General features: G+C 40.3%; 1 protein-coding gene across 1 annotated transcript in view; it reads left to right on the top strand.

Annotated features, from left to right (window-relative positions):
• The first annotated feature begins 1,310 nt into the window (after positions 1–1,310).
• gdap1l1 (ganglioside induced differentiation associated protein 1-like 1) overlaps positions 1,311–18,400 on the top strand; it is a 21,467-nt gene continuing 4,377 nt past the window's right edge. The window contains exons 1-5 of the mRNA XM_079678132.1: positions 1,311–1,767; positions 8,538–8,730; positions 13,899–14,072; positions 15,698–15,792; positions 17,169–17,283. Of these exons, the coding sequence (XP_079534258.1) occupies positions 1,588–1,767; positions 8,538–8,730; positions 13,899–14,072; positions 15,698–15,792; positions 17,169–17,283 (757 nt within the window). The 5' untranslated portion in view covers positions 1,311–1,587. The remainder of the gene's footprint in view (positions 1,768–8,537; positions 8,731–13,898; positions 14,073–15,697; positions 15,793–17,168; positions 17,284–18,400) is intronic.

Below are 18,400 nucleotides of genomic sequence, written 5' to 3'. Positions count from 1 at the left end.
AAATATTTCAGCAGACCTAACAAGGCGACCAATCCACACACACACACCCTTCCAAAAATACAACCCAATCCTTACTCTGCTGCCTGCAAGGAGCCATGCCAGAGTCTTGCCACCTCGGGGCTGAACTATACATGCCATTCAGGACTCAGCTCTCTTTACATTTTCCCTACAGTTAATGCAGTAATTATTCTCTAATAGGCTATTAAGCTTGACGAAAGGGCCCAAGTATAGATCTCTGTAATTTCACATTGATTTCCCTGCCTGGTTTCATATATCTTATAATACTATTTCTACATTAGGAAATTACAGCCTGTGCGTCCGTTATTAAAATATTATTTTTGACCCTGTATTCCTATATATATATATATGTATGATTATGAAAATATATTGATTTACTCATGGTTCAGTCCTATGTCATTATTGACCTATAGTGGGATTTATATATTGTTTAATTATAGAATCTGAATAAATCAATATATTTTCATAATCAGTCAGATTTATTATTATTATTTTTGCTGGGTATTGCATGAGCCTAAATGCAAAATATTCAATTTACTGCCAATATGTCAATTAATAATGGTTTATTTCCATTTTCCATTGCAACCTTATTAAATGTACGAACAGTATGAGTTAATGTTTGCATTATGGGATGTATAAGAAATCTTTTGTAAGCTATTTCAATCTTTTTACTCCCCCTGCTGGGGAATACATGTAACTGCATCATATCTTTTAATTTCATTAGGAATACATAAATAGGAAGAAATTACAACTTGCTTTTACATTTATTGCTATTTTTTTGTATAGTCAGTCCAACTTGCACACGTAAAAAACGTTACTTAAAAAAATATGTAGATATAAAAAAACTGTATTGGTTCTTCTAAGAATCCCTTATAAATGGCCTAAAGGTGCTTTTAGCAGACTAATATGCTTACATTGTCAAAATGTTTTATGTTACTATTATTGATAAATAAAATTGTATTGCATTTTTCTGACTGGTGGAGGTGGAGCTATCTTTTCTGCTTTATATTTTAATTCAGAAGAATGAAGCAGGTAAAAGTAGGTTATGATTAAAAGTAGGCTACTTCCCATCACAGAAATGATGGACATTTATGCTCCAAATTAGCAATCTGTCGGCATTTTATTTGTTGTTATCTTTCTCCAGTTGTAGTATTACTTGTTAAACGATGTGACCCTGTAGTCTTCTGCTAGCCTGCATGTCCTTTCAGAGAGCAACTTGACCTTCCACTGAAACCTCGGTGAGATGCACCGCGCATGTTTGTGCATCATGTGATGTCACGCGGTTACACATTGATTTAATGTTGGTGCAGCAGCATGCTCGAGTCAGAATCTATTTGCATATGGATTTTTAAAAATGATTTGGGTCTGTATTCATTTCGAGGTGCAGGCGGTCTCAGCACCGGCGCTGTCCGAACCTGGCGGTGCTGCTGTTGCGTGAACAGACGATGCTGAGCGGCTGAAATCCTCCCTCTCTTTCTATCTCTGTTTCTCTCCCTCTCTCTCTCCTCTTCTCTCCCTCCTCCTCCTCCTCGCTCCTCTCCTCTCTCCACACGCACAAAACGCTCTGTCATGGCGTCTTCCAACCATGTTACCCCCACCAACTGTAGCTGGTGGCCCATTTCAGCCATGGACGAAGACGACAAAATCACAGACGGGGAGGAGAGCGAGGAACCGACGGCAGAGCCCAAACCCTTCAACAAAGACAGGCTCGTTTTGTACCACTGGACGCAGTCTTTCACCTCCCAAAAGGTAAGGGCAAAGGAGGGAGAGCTGTGCATGAAAATGGAGGTGGATCCACGTCCCTTTGCATGATGCTCCAGCTTTCAGCTCCTTGTGTGTGTTTGTTATGATCCAAACATGTTTTCCTGTGCATGTGTATTCCTGCACACCCCTCCGGAATATGAGCGTGACCATGCAGCTGGGCAGATCTCCCGTTTGGGAAAAGCGCTGCAGCATGGGGGCTCATCTCCTCGACATATAGCAGAATAAGTGATCGATATTATGTGTATTTACCCCTGCATGAACCACCCCTCGTATATCTCATCAGCTCCAAAGACACGTTGAAGATGTGTCTCCTCAGAGCTGGTGAATGTGGCTAGTACCCATAGGTGCTCTGACACATGACATCCTAAATAATTGATTCAAATGATGTGCAAAACAAACTAATGGCCATCTCCCCCCTTCTGCATACCAACCATAGTATGTGTTGGTATTTAAGGGCTTAGTTGGGTCTACCTTTGGTTAGTGTAGCAGACTTTCATATGACAGTGTGTGGTCTATTCAAAACAACGAAAGCATTATTATCCACAGGGCATCTACTGTTGCATGCATTATGCATAAATTGAGTACACTACTTCGTCCAAACATGCCGTATTGAACTTTGACCTATTGCTCATACATCTGATGCGCAAATAATCGTGGGTTCAGAAAAGCATGCACGCAAATACTGCAAAATGTGACCGGGTGCACAAGGATATCCTGGTATTTCTGTCATACTGCAGGTGACATACCAAATATTTTTCCTGGAATACAATGCATGTTTCTGATTGGATGTGGAGTTTGAGAGACATGATGTTAACCAGAGAGAAAGGTTCTAATAGAGAGCCGAAGTAGCTGATGGTGAGCCCAAAGTATTGTTATATAACGCAAACTAAAATATATTCCTATTTCTGGTGTGTTCTCCTACAAATGTCTAGCCACACCTGTCAAATTACGCGAGTTACGAGTTTTCTAAATAATCTTCCGTCTCTACAGGAAACAACTTGTCATTTAGGCTTGGTTTAGGCAGCGAAATAAATTGTTGAGGTTTAGGAATTTTAAATAACTACGGAAGTGACGTTACTCGGCCCGTGCATCAACCCAATCATCCACCATGATCTCCTCCAATTGCAGACTGTGTTGCTCTTTACACTTCCTGGTACAGTCACGAGAATACATATGTATTGATTTTGTTGGATATACACAAATTAGATTTCAGTGGTATAGCTTCAAACAGTATATGAGACCAGCCTGAACAGAGAACAGACTTCGGAACAGTAAACTCTGTCAGTCAAACTGGGGTTGTAGGATTTAAAGATATCATACATGACATTTGAGGGTTTAGTGCCAGGACCCGACATCAGGTCCCGTGTAATTTCTCCAGCTTCAAAAAGTCAATGTTTTTTCTCATTCAGCATTTTTATTTCATTATCATGTTCATTGCCAATAAAAGCTGGCACTACTCCACTACAGCAGTTGCTAATAGAAACTAAAAATCTTTGTAATTTCACTTTGAGACTGTAGAAAAAAATACAGCAACAACAAGCACGGGTATATGTCACCATAGTTTTGAAAACCAGTATCCATAAAATGTATTATCGCAATAGTTACATTTTGTATACAGAGTACAGTGAGGCGCAAAAAAGTATTTAGTCAGCCACCAATTGTGCAAGTTCTCCCACTTAAAAATATGAGAGAGGCCTGTAATTTTCATCTTAGGTATACTTCAACTATGAAAGACAAAATGAGAAAAGAAAATCCAGAAAATCATATTGTCTGATTTTTGAAGAATTTATTTGCAAATTATGGTGGAAAATAAGTATTTGGTCAATAACAAAAGTTCATCTGAAAACTTTGTTATATACCCTTTGTTGGCAATGACAGAGGTCAAACGTTTTCTGTAAGTCTTCACACGGTTTTCACACACTGTTGCTGGTATTTTGGCCCATTCCTCCATGCAGATCTCCTCTAGAGCAGTGATGTTTTGGGGCTGTCGCTGGGCAACACGGACTTTCAACTCCCTCCAAAGATTTTCTATGGGGTTGAGATCTGGAGACTGGCTAGGCCACTCCAGGACCTTGAAATGCTTCTTACGAAGCCACTCCTTCGTTGCCCGGGCGGTGTGTTTGGGATCATTGTCATGCTGAAAGACCCAGCCACGTTTCATCTTCAATGCCCTTGCTGATGGAAGGAGGTTGTCACTCAAAATCTCACGATACATGGCCCCATTCATTCTTTCCTTTACAAAAACAGCCCCAAAGCATGATGTTTCCACCCCCATGTTTCACAGTAGGTATTGTGTTCTTTGGATGCAACTCAGCATTCTTTCTCCTCCAAACACGTCTAGTTGAGTTTTTACCAAAAAGTTCTATTTTGGTTTCATCTGACCATATGACATTCTTCCAATCCCCTTCTGGATCATCTAAATGCTCTCTAGCAAAATTCAGACGGGCCTGGACATGTACTGGCTTAAGCAGGGGGACACGTCTGGCACTGCAGGATTTGAGTCCCTGGCGGCGTAGTGTGTTACTGATGGTAGCCTTTGTTACTTTGGTCCCAGCTCTCTGCAGGTCATTGACTAGGTCCCCCCGTGTGGTTCTGGGATTTTTGCTTACCGTTCTTGTGATCATTTTGACCCCACGGGGTGAGATCTTGCGTGGAGCCCCAGATCGAGGGAGATTATCAGTGGTCTTGTATGTCTTCCATTTTCTAATAATTGCTCCCACAGTTGATTTCTTCACACCAAGCTGCTTACCTATTGCAGATTCAGTCTTCCCAGCCTCGTGCAGGTCTACAATTTAGTTTCTGGTGTCCTTTGACAGCTCTTTGGTCTTGGCCATAGTGGAGTTTGGAGTGTGACTGTTTGAGGTTGTGGACAGGTGTCTTTTATACTGATAACGAGTTCAAACAGGTGCCATTAATACAGTTAACAAGTGGAGGACAGAGGAGGCTCTTAAAGAAGAAGTTACAGGTCTGTGAGAGCCAGAAATCTTGTTTGCTTGTAGGTGAACAAATACTTATTTTACCGAGGAATTTAGCAATTAATTCATTAAAAATCCTACAATGTGATTTCCTGGATTCTTTCCCCCCATTCTGTCTCTCATAGTTGAAGTGTACCTAGGATGAAAATGACAGGCCTCTCTCATCATTTTAAGTGGGAGAACTTACACAATTGGTGGCTGACTAAATACTTTCCCCCCCCACTGTATATGCAGGTTCCGTCTCTTGCAAATGAGGATTTCTTGTTTTTGTTCTGTGGTTCAAACTAATATAAATAGGTTATGTTCCCATTTTGGACTTTGGAGTTTGTCAAATAAAACAAGCAGTTTAAAAAGGTCACTTTGGGCTCTGGGAAGTTGTAATTTCTCACACACTACATAGACTAAACTATTAATAGAGAAAATAATGAGCAGACTAATCAATAATGAAAAACTAGTTGTTGCCCTGGTGATCAGACACATGTCAGCTGGCCTCCCTTATTGGATCATGTTGGATAAAGGTTCCTTAAATTCATGTGCTGCTTCGTGTTTGGTAAGTGCCACACATGTATTGTAGCGCCGACTAAATATCTGCAGTACCCCTTTAAAAGAAAGTGCACATTCACCGTTATGAAATGACAGTTGGTGCTGCATCTCTTGTTCATTGACCTCCATCTGTGCCTTATGTTTACACATAAATCACTCTCTTATGATTTATTCACGAGTGTTAGAGCTGAAAAGATTAGTGGGTAATGGCATAGTTTGTTAATCTGCTTTTGGTAAATGATAACTTGTTGTTTAGCAAAAACAACAAACCTTTTCTGCTTACAGCTTTTCAAGTTGCTTGTTTGAATTGTGTCCAACATGTCTTCTGGATTTGGACTTATCAGACAAAACGAGCACTTTCATTACCCGCCCTTGGCTTTAAGGAAAACATTAAATAGCAACCACTTTCTACATTTTATTGACCAAAGGATGCATTCATTCGATTCAGATCATTACAACTATCAGTAGCACTTGAATTGGTTAAATAATCTTGTCATGATAAATGGCTGAATTCATGCACCATCACTGCACATTGCTCCAAAACCAGCTTTAGCTCAGACTCTATGAACACAAGGACCCCATTTTCCTCTTCACAACCTTGAGTTTATGTTCAGTCTCGTGTTAGTGCATCACTTAAAGTCTCCATTGCTGGTTTACAGCCACTGAAGTCTGGGTTGCTGTTTGTGAAGGTTGTCACGCAGCAGAGGGAAACACCTGGCTCAATGTCCTGATTATCTGTTTTTTTTTTAGAACTAAACGCATAGATTTCAGTAAAGTTGTGGCATTAAATGTCTGATTCTCTGTATTAAAACAATGGTGTGTGACATGTGTTGTTATGCAAGCTGATGCGTGCTTTAAATGGCTTTTTCTGGATTGCTTTTATGAGATTAAGAGGCCAAGGTTGTCCACTCAACCAGAGTAAAACTGAATATTTTGGGCCTTAAAGCAACACTAATGCTTGCAACGCTATTGGTCTAAGTAACTCTGCAGCACATTGAACGATTTAAAAAATATTTTATTAAGTCAATCTTGTGCAACTTTTCCTTTCTCTAAAAATACAGTTTTAAGAGAATAATCATATGATGCTGATTTTCAGGTTCATATTTGTATTTTATGCTCACATGCTTTAATGTTCAAAAAGCTCTTTATTTTTCTCATACTCTTTTCACCCTCTGTCTGAAACCAGAACCCAGTCTGCTCTGATTGGTTAGCTGGCGTCTCTGTTGTGATTGGTCAACCGCTTAGAGATGTCCCGCCCCTTGGCCTATCGTGTACAAGGGGTTGGAGCGCTAGCCAATAAATGTGGGAGTGTTACATAGTGAACTTGGAGATTTTAGCCTTTGCAGACCATTAACATGCAGAAAAGCCCAAAGAAGGGCTCCTTAAAGTAAAAAAAATGAGACTGACTGAATGTCATTGACTTCTAACAGATAAACAACCCTGTAAAGACAACATCAGACTTACAGAGGGATTACTTACACATCTGTGTTTGCCTCAGCAAGTCGCAGAGAGGGAAACTGAGCCGTTGAATTTCTCCTGCACGACACTTTCTTCATCCTCCTCTGTGTTTCTAATGCTTCACAACAAACTGCCACTGTCACTGTGCTCCTGTGGTCTGAAGTGCGCCATGCTGTATTTGAATCCACCTCACATGAGTGATGTATTGTGATCACACCAGATAAAGATAGAGACAGCTTTGTAACGTGGAGAAACATCACATTTAGAGGCCAGCTTCACAGATCAATAGAGGTATAGAAACCCTGAAAGCCTGCAGGTTAGACAGGTTAGAGCCTGAAACACACTTGAACACAGCTTTGTGTCCGTGTAAAGGGCAGTTTGTCATGACGCTAGCAATTATCTGGTCAGCCATTTAAAAAAGACTTTAACCAGAGATGGACTGAAGGAAAAGTAGCAACACTACAGTGCAAACATACTTTGTTGCATGCACAAGTCCTGCATTCAAATGCAACTCAAGCAAAGTAAAAATGTATCAGGAGCAAAATATAGTTAAAGTACAAAAAGTAAAATTAGTCATTATGCAAAACAATAATATTATTAAAGAACACATTACAGCTCGAAAAGGTGGAGATATGTGATTTTTAAAATGAATATACTGATTTTATTTGATCAAACTGAAAAAATCAAATCAACATTAATCACTCATTAAAAGCCAGTAAAAAAAAAAAGTAAAAATTTGATTTTACGAAAGAAAATGTAGTAGAAGCATTAAGTGGAGAGAAATGAAAACACTCAAGTGAAGTACAAGTATCTTACAAAATGCATTTCAGTAGAGTACTACTACTTTCCACCACCATGCAGAGCTTGAGTTTCTGTATATTGTTCAGTAAGAGGAGTTTCTTTTCGCCTCGGGGCGGTTTAACTACTTGGCATCATTACTAAGGCGTGACTAATAATAGTCTATTATATAAAAAATCCACAGAGTGGGAAACCTCAGCAGTGTTAGTCTGGGACCTAAAACAGCGTGTTTTTAATGGAAATCCTTGATGAAGTGTCACGCTGCTGGAAGTCGTTTCCTTGTGTGACTTTGCTCCTGCATTGTGTTCCTGCTCTAATTACTGTGCTTGTGTTACTAAATCATTCAGTATTATTTCATTACACCGTGTGTGTGGTCATGTTCTGCAAAACTCCCTTTTGGTTTTCTTCCTAAGTGGCCGAACGTATCACTTTACAGCTCGAGTGTCATCTCCTTTCATTAATCTTATCCCCACTAATAGCTCTCCGTAGACCTTGACTTACCCTTCATCCCACCAGGGAACGCATCCTGGATGTTTCTGCTCAAAATGTTTCCACTCTCTAATGTTTCTCATTATTTCCCCAGACCACACAGACTGACAAGCCTAACATTTATTCTGTACAACACAGACATGACAACTTCTTTATGTTGTGAGCTAACAGCTGAGTCGCCCTGCTCTTCTCAAACAACAGAAAATATAATTAGTTGTGCAATGTTTTTGATTTACCTCAGATGAAATGGATCATCAGGCTTTTTGTTTTTGTGTTTCACCATCTGGATTATGTTTTCAAAGTGTCAAAATGTCAGCCGCTAGATGGGCTCACAGGCAGTATGAGGAAAATTAAGAGCTTTTGGAACATTAAAGCATGGAGACATGTCGCAGTAGAGACACTACATACTGATATGAACCTGGAAATGAGCAGAATAGGTCCCCTTTAATGCCTCTTGTCTCCTACTCATCATGTATGTTTGTGTGATTGCAGGTGCGTCTCGTGATCAATGAGAAGGGTCTGGTCTGCGAGGAGAGGGATGTGAGTTTGCCGCTGCAGGAGCACAAGGAGCCGTGGTTCATGAGGCTGAACCTCGGGGAGGAGGTGCCCGTCTTCCTCCACGGCGAAACCATCATCAGTGACTACAACCAGATTATAGACTATCTGGAGAAGAACTTTGTGGGAGGTATGGGGCAGTCACACTGTGTTAACCCATCTAGTGATGCTGTTGCTCTTTCTTGTGTTAACTTCAAGCTTTGATTTTAAATGAATGACTAGAACAAGTAATGGCAGGTCTGACACACTTTCATTTCTATACTTGCTGAAGTTGTATACCTTGGGTTTTAGATACTCTGCAGGAAAGAGTAAGAAGGCTAATGTCTTTATTTTTCTTTCCTAGCATAACAAGAACACAGTGTAAGGAATGGATCAAAGTGTGTGTTTACCTGATCTAACATGAGCTGCTATCATTATGTCTGAAGTACTGTCTTTCTACCTGCAATAGAAACTGAATGTTCTTCCATGGCAATTAGCATATCATTAGTAGACGTTTAAGTCGTCAAAAAAACTAAAATGAACTATTATGAACTGTATAGCTAACAGGGTTATATAAGACTGAAAATGATGACCTTACCTTGTCAAACTTACTGATCCTTTCACTGCACTGTAAAACGAGATCTATCTTCTACTGCACATAGATCATAGCTGCAGCTTTAGCTTAAAGGTGGGGTAGGTAAGTTTGAGAAACCGGCTCGAGATACACTTTTTGTTATATTCCATGGAATGCTCTTAACATCCAGATAGCAATGAATATCTGAAGAGCTTTGACAAAAAATCCATTAAAAAAATGTCATCTGTGGAAGCCGTGGTGCTGTAAAAACCACGACCAATCATCTGAGCCGGCCCGGCTAAAATAACTGGATGGCCTAGCGCACTCGAGCTGGTTTCTCCAAAATGACCTACCCCACCTTTAACTGTTTTAGCATTGTGTGTGTGTGTGTGTGTGTGTGTGTGTGTGTGTGTGTGTGTGTGTGTGTGTGTGTGTGTGTGTGTGTGTGTGTGTGTGTGTGTGTGTGTGTGTGTGTGTGTGTGTGTGTGTGTGTGTGTGTGTGTGTGTGTGTGTGTGTGAAGCTATGAAATGCTTTTGTAGGATGTCTTTTACAGAGTTCTTCTAGCCAGCTTCAAACATAAAAAGTCAGACAGAGACTGTTTCCCTGCTTTATCTGCTTCTGTCTGACATTCAGAACCCACTGTATCAATAACCAAGAACAGAGGCACCGAGCACCCTCTAAGAAGCCATTGTTTTAGTGGTGCATTTGTAAAATTAACGTACCATGGATTAATTGACCACACACCAATTGACACAAATTTGATCTTGTGTTATCGGGGGCAGTTATCTGGTTAGTCCTGTTGCATACAGAGAAAAATGAGGCAGCATCGAGCCAGATTGTGAAGCCTGAGTAACAAAGACAATTGGAGGCCATTAATGCGAGGCCATCTGTCGTCTTTGTGCAGTGTATGTCAGTGTGTGTAAGTGTGTGTCAGTGTGTGTTTAAGTGTGTGTCAGTGTGTGTGTCAGTGTGTGTAAGTGTGTGTTGGTGTGTGTGTCAGTGTGTGTCAGTGTGTTTGTCACTGTGTGTGTTGGTGTGTGTGTCAGTGTGTGTGTAAGTGTGTGTCAGTGTGTGTGTAAGTGTGTGTCAGTGTGTGTGTCAGTGTGTGTAAGTGTGTGTTGGTGTGTGTGTCAGTGTGTACAATGCCGTGAGACTCGGTGTGTTGTTAAAACAGTGTCTTTCCAGCAATTTCACCAAGATGAAATCCTCTGATTTGATTAGATGAAATTGTAGAGAAACTGAGAGACGGATACAAACAGGAGAGACAATTCAATAATCAGCAATTAATAGAAACACATGAAATAAATAAAGGTGTGTCAGTATGTGAGTTGTGCATTTTAAGGCGGTGACTAATCAGTTTAAAATGTCATGCATTGCCAAGAGAAAGGATCCATACACTGAATCTCTGTGGGTATAGATTCATCAGTGGAGACGTTATGCAACTGTCCTCGAAGCCTCAAAGCAGTAACAGCCTGAGGGAAGTCGGATTAGTGGAGGTCTCCGTCTCTTAGTTAGTGGTCACTCGTTCGGAGCAGCGATGCTTGAAGGCTCAGAAGATCTGGTTCACTGATTCGTCTGTAATGAAAGGCTCTGAGGCAGAAACTGACCCCAGTGTTTGATGTCTTGTTTTCATTCAGACACATTCATGTAGCTCTTTGATAGTGGGCTGCATGCAGGTAATGGCATTCATTTCTTTTGGAACAAGCTTGATTAAAGTCGTGCTCCAATACACTGATTTTGTTTATTTGATCTGTTGAATCAACCAAATGTTTTAAAACCAGACCTCCAGCCAGAAGTAGATCTACTGGATAACTCGTGTTTTCTCTCTGCGTGTATATCCCTAATGAAAGCTGGCACCATGGCCTGAAGCTGGCCTGGAGAGTGCAGAGTTCTCAGAAAACAGACTCTTTTATCGGCACAGATCAGCTCACTGCCAACTAAAACTACTTCACAGTGCTGTTAAGAAGCCACAGAGGGCTCTCGCTGTGTGAAAGTGTCTCTTACTTTCTGTAATGTGCAGACAGTTTGAACACTGAGTTGCTCTTTACATGGCTCTTAGTTGCTGATGTGATATTTATACCTTCGTGCTGCAGCAGACCCCCCCCCCCCACAGGGCGAGGACCTGCATGCTGCGCAGGTCAGCATGCAGGTCCTGGGAATGATTACTCAGCTTCTGGAGCCCCGCCAGGTGCAGCTCCACCCCTCGGAGCTCGTCTATCGACAGGAACATGCTCAAGCAGCCAGCTGACTATCTGCGGTTTGTCAGTGATGCCTGAGATACGCTGGCTGTGACCCTGCAGAGATAGAAAGCTCACTCTGCTCTGCTAACCTGATTCATCCTGAAAACAATGTGACAGCAGCAGGTCATTAAGTTGAACAGCAGCGATAACATGAGTGCCAACACAGAAAAACACAAGGAGCGGTTTTAGCTTTTTTTGCCCTGAGGCTTAAAGTCTACGTCTTCTCACCCCGCCTAATTATTATTAATTATGGCTTTCTCACTCGAACTTTACGCTCGTTACGACCATGTAAGGTTAAATGACTCCAAATCAGACAAGGGGTTAATGTTGGGGCTACACACCTCCAAAGTTTCTTGATTTAAGTTTGAAAGATTCAAAGGCTTTATTGTTATATGCACAATATCCACAGCCTAGTTGTCGGCAATGAAAACCGAACAATATTTCTAAGAAATACAAAACAAAAATACTTATAGGTCCCATGTCATGGCCATTTCCACTGATCATAATTCCATTGTTGAGGTCTACTAAAATAGATTTATATTGTGCAATTTTCCAAACTCACATTGGTTTCTCATACAGCATCTCTGTATAGTATGTGCATTCACTCTCTGTCCTAAACGGCTTGTTGGAGCTCCTGCCCCCCCCCTCCCTGTGAGCCCAGTGTGCTCTGATTGGTCGTGACTTGAGAGGCTCGTTGCTGCGATCTGCTGCGAGGAGCGGACAGGTTTCCGGGTCGGCGATACAGCGAGAACAAGCGAAACTCATTCTGAGCACACACAAACACTCACGGCCGAAGTAAAAACAATAAGTGTGGCTTGATATTGAGTTAGAAAAAGGTTTATAACGCTGTGAGAATGGGTCTGCGGAGAGCATCTCTCCGCGTTCCCAACGTAGTAGCCCGAAAAACGTTTACCCATTTAAACAGTCGTGGTAGATACCTTGTTTGTTTTAAACATCATAAATACACACAACAATGAATACTTACAGGTTGTGTACCCGAGTCTCCTGCTGGTCCAAACAAAGTAGGAACAGCATCGTTCTTCAGGGCCCTACGCTGTATCCGGCATGCATACTTGCCAACCCTCCCGATTTTCGCGGGAGACTCCCGATTTCATTGCCCTCTACCGGTTTCCTCCCGGGGTCATATTTCTCCCGCATTTCTCCCGATTTCTGACTAAATCCGATTTACTCAGGACTGTTTCCACTCGGACTTTAATACAGCTACACCATTGTTTGGTTTCCATGGTAGCGCGTCTCTTTAGTAGCGCGTGCAACTGAAATTCTGAGAGGGTGAGGCAGATAGTCACAGAAAACAGAACAAGAATCAACAACTCTACCCTCTACTCACTCCTTTCCTATAATACAGGTCCAGCCCACACATATGCTCCATCAAGACAGTGCACTTACAACTACAATAAGCATGTTAATGTTAATCTAATACAGCTCCGGCGATCCGTTAGCACCCCCCCCCCCCGCGGTGGTTTTGAAATGCTCCCGATTTCTGAGGTCTCAAGGTTGGCAAGTATGCCGGCATGAATCGCTGAAAGGTTTGTGAAGCTTTGTTTCGTGAAAGGCTGGCAGAGGGTGTGGCCTCTGGGTATCCCCACGTCAGAGTACCCAGGAAGTAAACAATAGAAAATGAGAAATCTCCAACGAGGCGTTTTGGGGAGGTCTTTTCTGTGTTAGAGTTTTACTCCCAACACGGTGTACTTTGAGGGTTTTTGACTCTGCAGACCGTTTACATGCATAAAAACCTTCATAACACACAAGGGGACGGGTGATAACCGGACAAGCATGACATGGGCCCTTTAAGATTGTACAAGTGACGCATAGGTCAAATGTAAATGTCAATATGTTGCACAAAAGAGCCTACAATAAGGATAATTCCTGCTACAGTGGGTGCTTCCAGGTGCATTTTTCCATAATGACGCGTTCAGACTAACAAGGTTAGAACAATACCAATACAGCAGAGAGACAGATACTTAGTCCGAGTGGTTAATAGGCTAAGTGGTTGATTTCAAACTTCTTTAACCTGAGCCGCAGCATGGATATAGAAAGGACCATGTCAATAGTTTAGTTTAATTTAATGAACCTGCTGCCTCATGCTATTGAATATAAGGTGTTTTTCTTCACCTGGATTGTGCTTGCATTTCATCTCAGTGTTTTTAGTTTAAATCTGTTTTAATTATCTCTTCTCCGCTTGTTATTCTCCAGGAGAAGTTCCTCCAGACATCTGTAGTTTGTTTAAAGGTCAAGCTTTGTGAAAATGGAAATCTGTTACCAGGTGACCGTGCTGTGATGTTAGAGCAGGCTGAAAACAGTTGCTTAGAAACCTCAGGTGTTCAGAAACCTTTATGAAAATTGTACAGGAAATCTGAAATAAGACATGTTATGGTTTCTCTTTACACCTTAATCATGATTTTCAGTGCTTGTGTTTGTCTTAGACGAGCCATGATAAGGTTCTGAATATTTCTGTCTGAATGTGTTTTTTTGTCTCGCTGCAGAGACGGTGGCTCAGCTGGTTCCTGATGCAGACTCGCCTCTCCACGAGCGGGTGCAGCACTACCGTCAGCTGCTGGACGAACTGCCCATGGACGCTTACACACACGGCTGCATCCTCCATCCAGAGCTCACCACCGACTCTATGATCCCAAAGTACGCCACCGCAGAAATACGTAGTAAGTGAAGCCAGCTCACCGTATTGTGGAGAAATGATTGTTTACACTTCTGTGTTATTTACAAGAAGAGCGTAACTTGCTTGCATAAAAACGTGGTTCACACAAATAAAAATCAACATAAAAACTGAGAAAGAAATTTTTGAATCCAATGTAATGGAGCAGATATTGTAATGAAATCAATTTCAGTGATAGAAGAACAAATTAAATAATGAGATAATTCAAGTAAAACCAGGGTCAGCTTGCCAAGAACACATTACATTTATTTCAGCCGACACTTCATCCAAAAGTAACTGAACATAAGTGCAATCAACCAGAATAAACCAACTCAGAACAGCAAGTATCCTGAGAGTATATTAGCTTAAAAGTGCTAACTTTACTTTAATTAAGCCAAACTTTGCTACCTAAATTATTTATTTATTCAGTTTTCATTTCCTTGGATTTCCGGACAAACTCTGATTTTCTCTCTTGAAGTCTCAAACACTTTCTTTTTTTAAAAGATTAGACAAGTTTAATAATTAATTTATGAGCTACAAAGATGCAAGATGATGATTCAATGACCTTTGGTCATGCCTTCTGGTTTCCCCGGTGTTCGGCCTTTGAGCTAGGCTAACCAACTGCTGGCTATAGCTTCATCTTATCAGAATAAATGCTTAAATCTATAAGTACTAAATAACTCACAAACCTTATCTGTTGTGGATGAGGTCCTTGCCCTTATTTATTTCCCTGTATTCATTATAATTTGTACATGTGTCATCTTCTGAAGATGGCTTGAAAATGAAGAGCCTTGTGGCACTGACTGCTTAAACTATACCTGATTCTTTAAGTTGGAAATACAACAGTTAAGAGACCTTTTCTCGATCACCAAAGCTTCTAAATCAGCTTTTAATAAAAAACAAACCCAAAGCTAACAGCCTAACAGGGACTGGACTCTCATCAGTCGGGAGCTCTTCGACTGCTTTACTTTACTCGTGAGGGTTACTCCATCCAAAAAACATTATTCTTAAAAATATCCACTATATAAAACTAGTGATTGCCTGACCTCTCAGTGGAGAACAGACTGAACAACGATAGAAACAGAATCCCTTCAGGTGTATCGGCCTGTAACGGCTCACAGTGTTCACAGACTCCCATCGTGCTGTGCAGCGATGCAGAGGGACGGGTTGTGACAGTGTGTTCATGTTCACACATCTTTAATATTCGGAGCACATGCATGTGTTTCTGCAGGAGTGTGCTGTGTCTTATTCTTGTTTTCCTATACATAGATTACACATTTCCACCATAGATTGCTGCCTAAATATTCCATAGAAAGCAGGAAATACCAGAAAACACTGTTATCTGTGCTTAGCAAATATCCCATCATATACATAATATCTCAAATATAAGACTTCCTGATGACTACATGTACAAATAGTGAGGATAATCTCTAAATGTTCTGTTATGTAGATTTTAAAAACACTTTAAGTATCATTTTTGTCAAAATCAGGTATCAAGAGACTCTGTGGTGTGTGTGTGTGTGTGTGTGTGTGTGTGTGTGTGTGTGTGTGTGTGTGTGTGTGTGTGTGTGTGTGTGTGTGTGAGTGTGTGTGTCTGTGTGTCTGTGTGTCTGTGTGTGTGTGTGTGTGTAGGACACTTGACTAACGCTGCAACGGAGTTAATGAAGTTGGACCACGAGGAGCCACAGCTGACAGAACCGTACCTCTCCAAGCAGAAGAAGCTCATGGTGAGTTTCATGTGTTAAGCGATGCCATTTACCAAACTTTAATTTGATGCTTTTCCTCTTTATTGATGTAACACCCATGAAACTGAATTCCATAATTATTAACTAACCAATTCATAACCTTTTAAAGGTGTCTATACTTCAACTGGGAAATAGAATTGTCACCATTTTAGGGAAGTTAGTTCTTAATCTACACAAACCAATATCCTTTCAAAACCCCGTAACATATTGAAGTCCATTCATTAACTGAAAAACATCTTAATTGAAACATATATTTATTCTTAGGTTAATAAAATAAATACTACCTGTATTGTTATTAAACTAAATAAAAAAACGTAATATTTATTTACAATCTACCCCATACCAAGACTTGAATAATATAGTCAAACAGAAATCTAATGAAGGAGGTATTACCTTTGGCTTATTTCTCGACTTTAATGCTTTTTGATTATCAAACTCAACACGTGGCAGATAATCACATTTCAAAATCTGTAGCTGAAGGACATTTTATCATAAACTGCCATCAGTCTTTTCCTTTCATTACGCAACGGAAGAGCTGAAAATGGAAATGTCTGTAACGCTGCACCTTTGACCTAAATACGGCTCATATTCCCTGGAGAAAATAATGCAGGCGAGCTGAAGTTGTTTGCGTCTAGAACAGCTGTTTCCCCGTGTTACACAAATGTGAGGGTTTGAATCGATGCAGCAGAGATCAGTGTTTCATAACAAATGTTTTTTTTAGCCACACACGAGATGCAGCTACAGGAATAGCAGTATGTTGATTTGATCGTGATATATCTTAATTTTTTATTTTTTTATTGGTTTTTCAGTTGAATTATACTTAAAGTTCAGGGTAATCAACTGTTAAAAACATACTTTTCACACTTATTTTTTCAATAAATGGATGTTTTCAAAGTAAATGGATAATCGTTTTTAATAATCGTGATATCAATTATTGACCCAAATAATCGAGATTATGATTTTTGCCATAATCGAGCTGCCCTACTTCTTAATGATTAATAAAGTATTTACAACCTAATTCATAACCTAATTATGAATCCTTTATAAGGTTAGTCTTATTGTAAAGTGGTACCCAAATCTTCAACAACACCAAACAGTAGAATATAAATTAAATGATAATACTGAATACAGACTGTTTTTTTCTCGAAGTTTTCATTTTGAGGAGTTGTTTACTTTTTTCCCACCGTCATTGTTGCTTTACCTTCTCGGCGTAATGCAGCTGAAGACATGTGGAAAATGTGCAGAAAGGGCGAGCATGGGAAAACACAGTGGGACTGAAACATGTATATATAAGGAAAGATATTTCTTCTTTGTTTTTTTTCTTCTGCATATTTAATTATTTTTTTAATGATTGTCAGGCAACAATCTTGGATCACGATAATGTGAACTCCCTGAAAAAAATTCTGGGGGAGTTAGCCATGGTTCTAGATCAAGTGGAGGCTGAGCTGGAGAAAGGAAAACTAGAGTATCAAGGTATGTCCCATTCATCTTCTCAATGTCACCAAACACTTCCCAGATATTTCAAATATGGTTAAACCCCAAGATCCCCGCCGGCGGGGACCCTGTTTTTTTTTTTCACGACACTGTGTCTCAGGGCATCTTAATATTTAAAAACCTATTAATGTGTTATACCAGATTAACGGAAATAATCTCAGCTAACTGACGATACAAACCATTTTTACCAAAACAAAACACAAGTCTCATAAGAAGCATCTAAATGACCCCTTAGCGAAAAATGCTAACGGACTTTGGCACATAACTCAAGATAAAAGTACCCTTATTACTTATCGTAGCTGCACATACAAGATATCAGATTAAAGCTGAGATTCCACAGATTATTTAGGTATATAGTATCATCACTGAGTCACCCGAACTTGCGACAGGGGAAGCAAACACAGACATCACAATACGTACCTTTACGGAGCTTGTAGGGAGATCGTCTCACCGTAGCTGTCAATCTGATCAAAAGACGTGTTCAATGGCATTAAAACGAGAAAAAACGTGGCTGAATCGGTTAATCCATAGGTTGATAATGTATCTGTGTAATAATTTGTTTCATTTATAATCCATAATTCCATTTTTATGTAAAAATCGGAGAGGAAAAGTTAGCTGCTAATGGTAGCCACCAGAGTGGCTGCTGCTTCCGGTCTTGGCTATGCGGCAGTCTAACCCACACACATGACCAAATAAGGACTATTTGGGAGTTCCCCTCGATTCCATTGGCTCTGACGGTTAGAAAGAGATGTCACATGTCAAAATCCAGCAGGGGGGGCCAGAGATATGAAAAATCCACCCAAATGGCCCCAGAAGAGATTTTTTTAACTAAATCTGTCTAAAAAGGTCAAATATCACTTGTTTTGCATCTATCTTGATACAGGGTACTTATTATATGTTGTACTTTGGATTCCTAAAGCTTTTAGTCTACTAACCCATCATCCAAGGTTAGTTTTCACTATAAGTACAAAATATTTTTGGACGGACACTATAATTTACAGTTTTTTACCATGTTCAATCTGAATTTTCTTTCAAATAAAAAACATCTATATTGAATCTGACTTTTCTACATCCAACTGACAGGTTTATCATTACT

This window comes from Notothenia rossii, assembly GCF_949606895.1.
Source record: "Notothenia rossii genome assembly, chromosome: 4".
Classification (NCBI taxonomy): Eukaryota; Metazoa; Chordata; class Actinopteri; order Perciformes; family Nototheniidae; genus Notothenia; species Notothenia rossii.
Note: the sequence above shows the minus strand (reverse complement) of the source record. Positions and strands in the feature narration are given on the sequence as shown.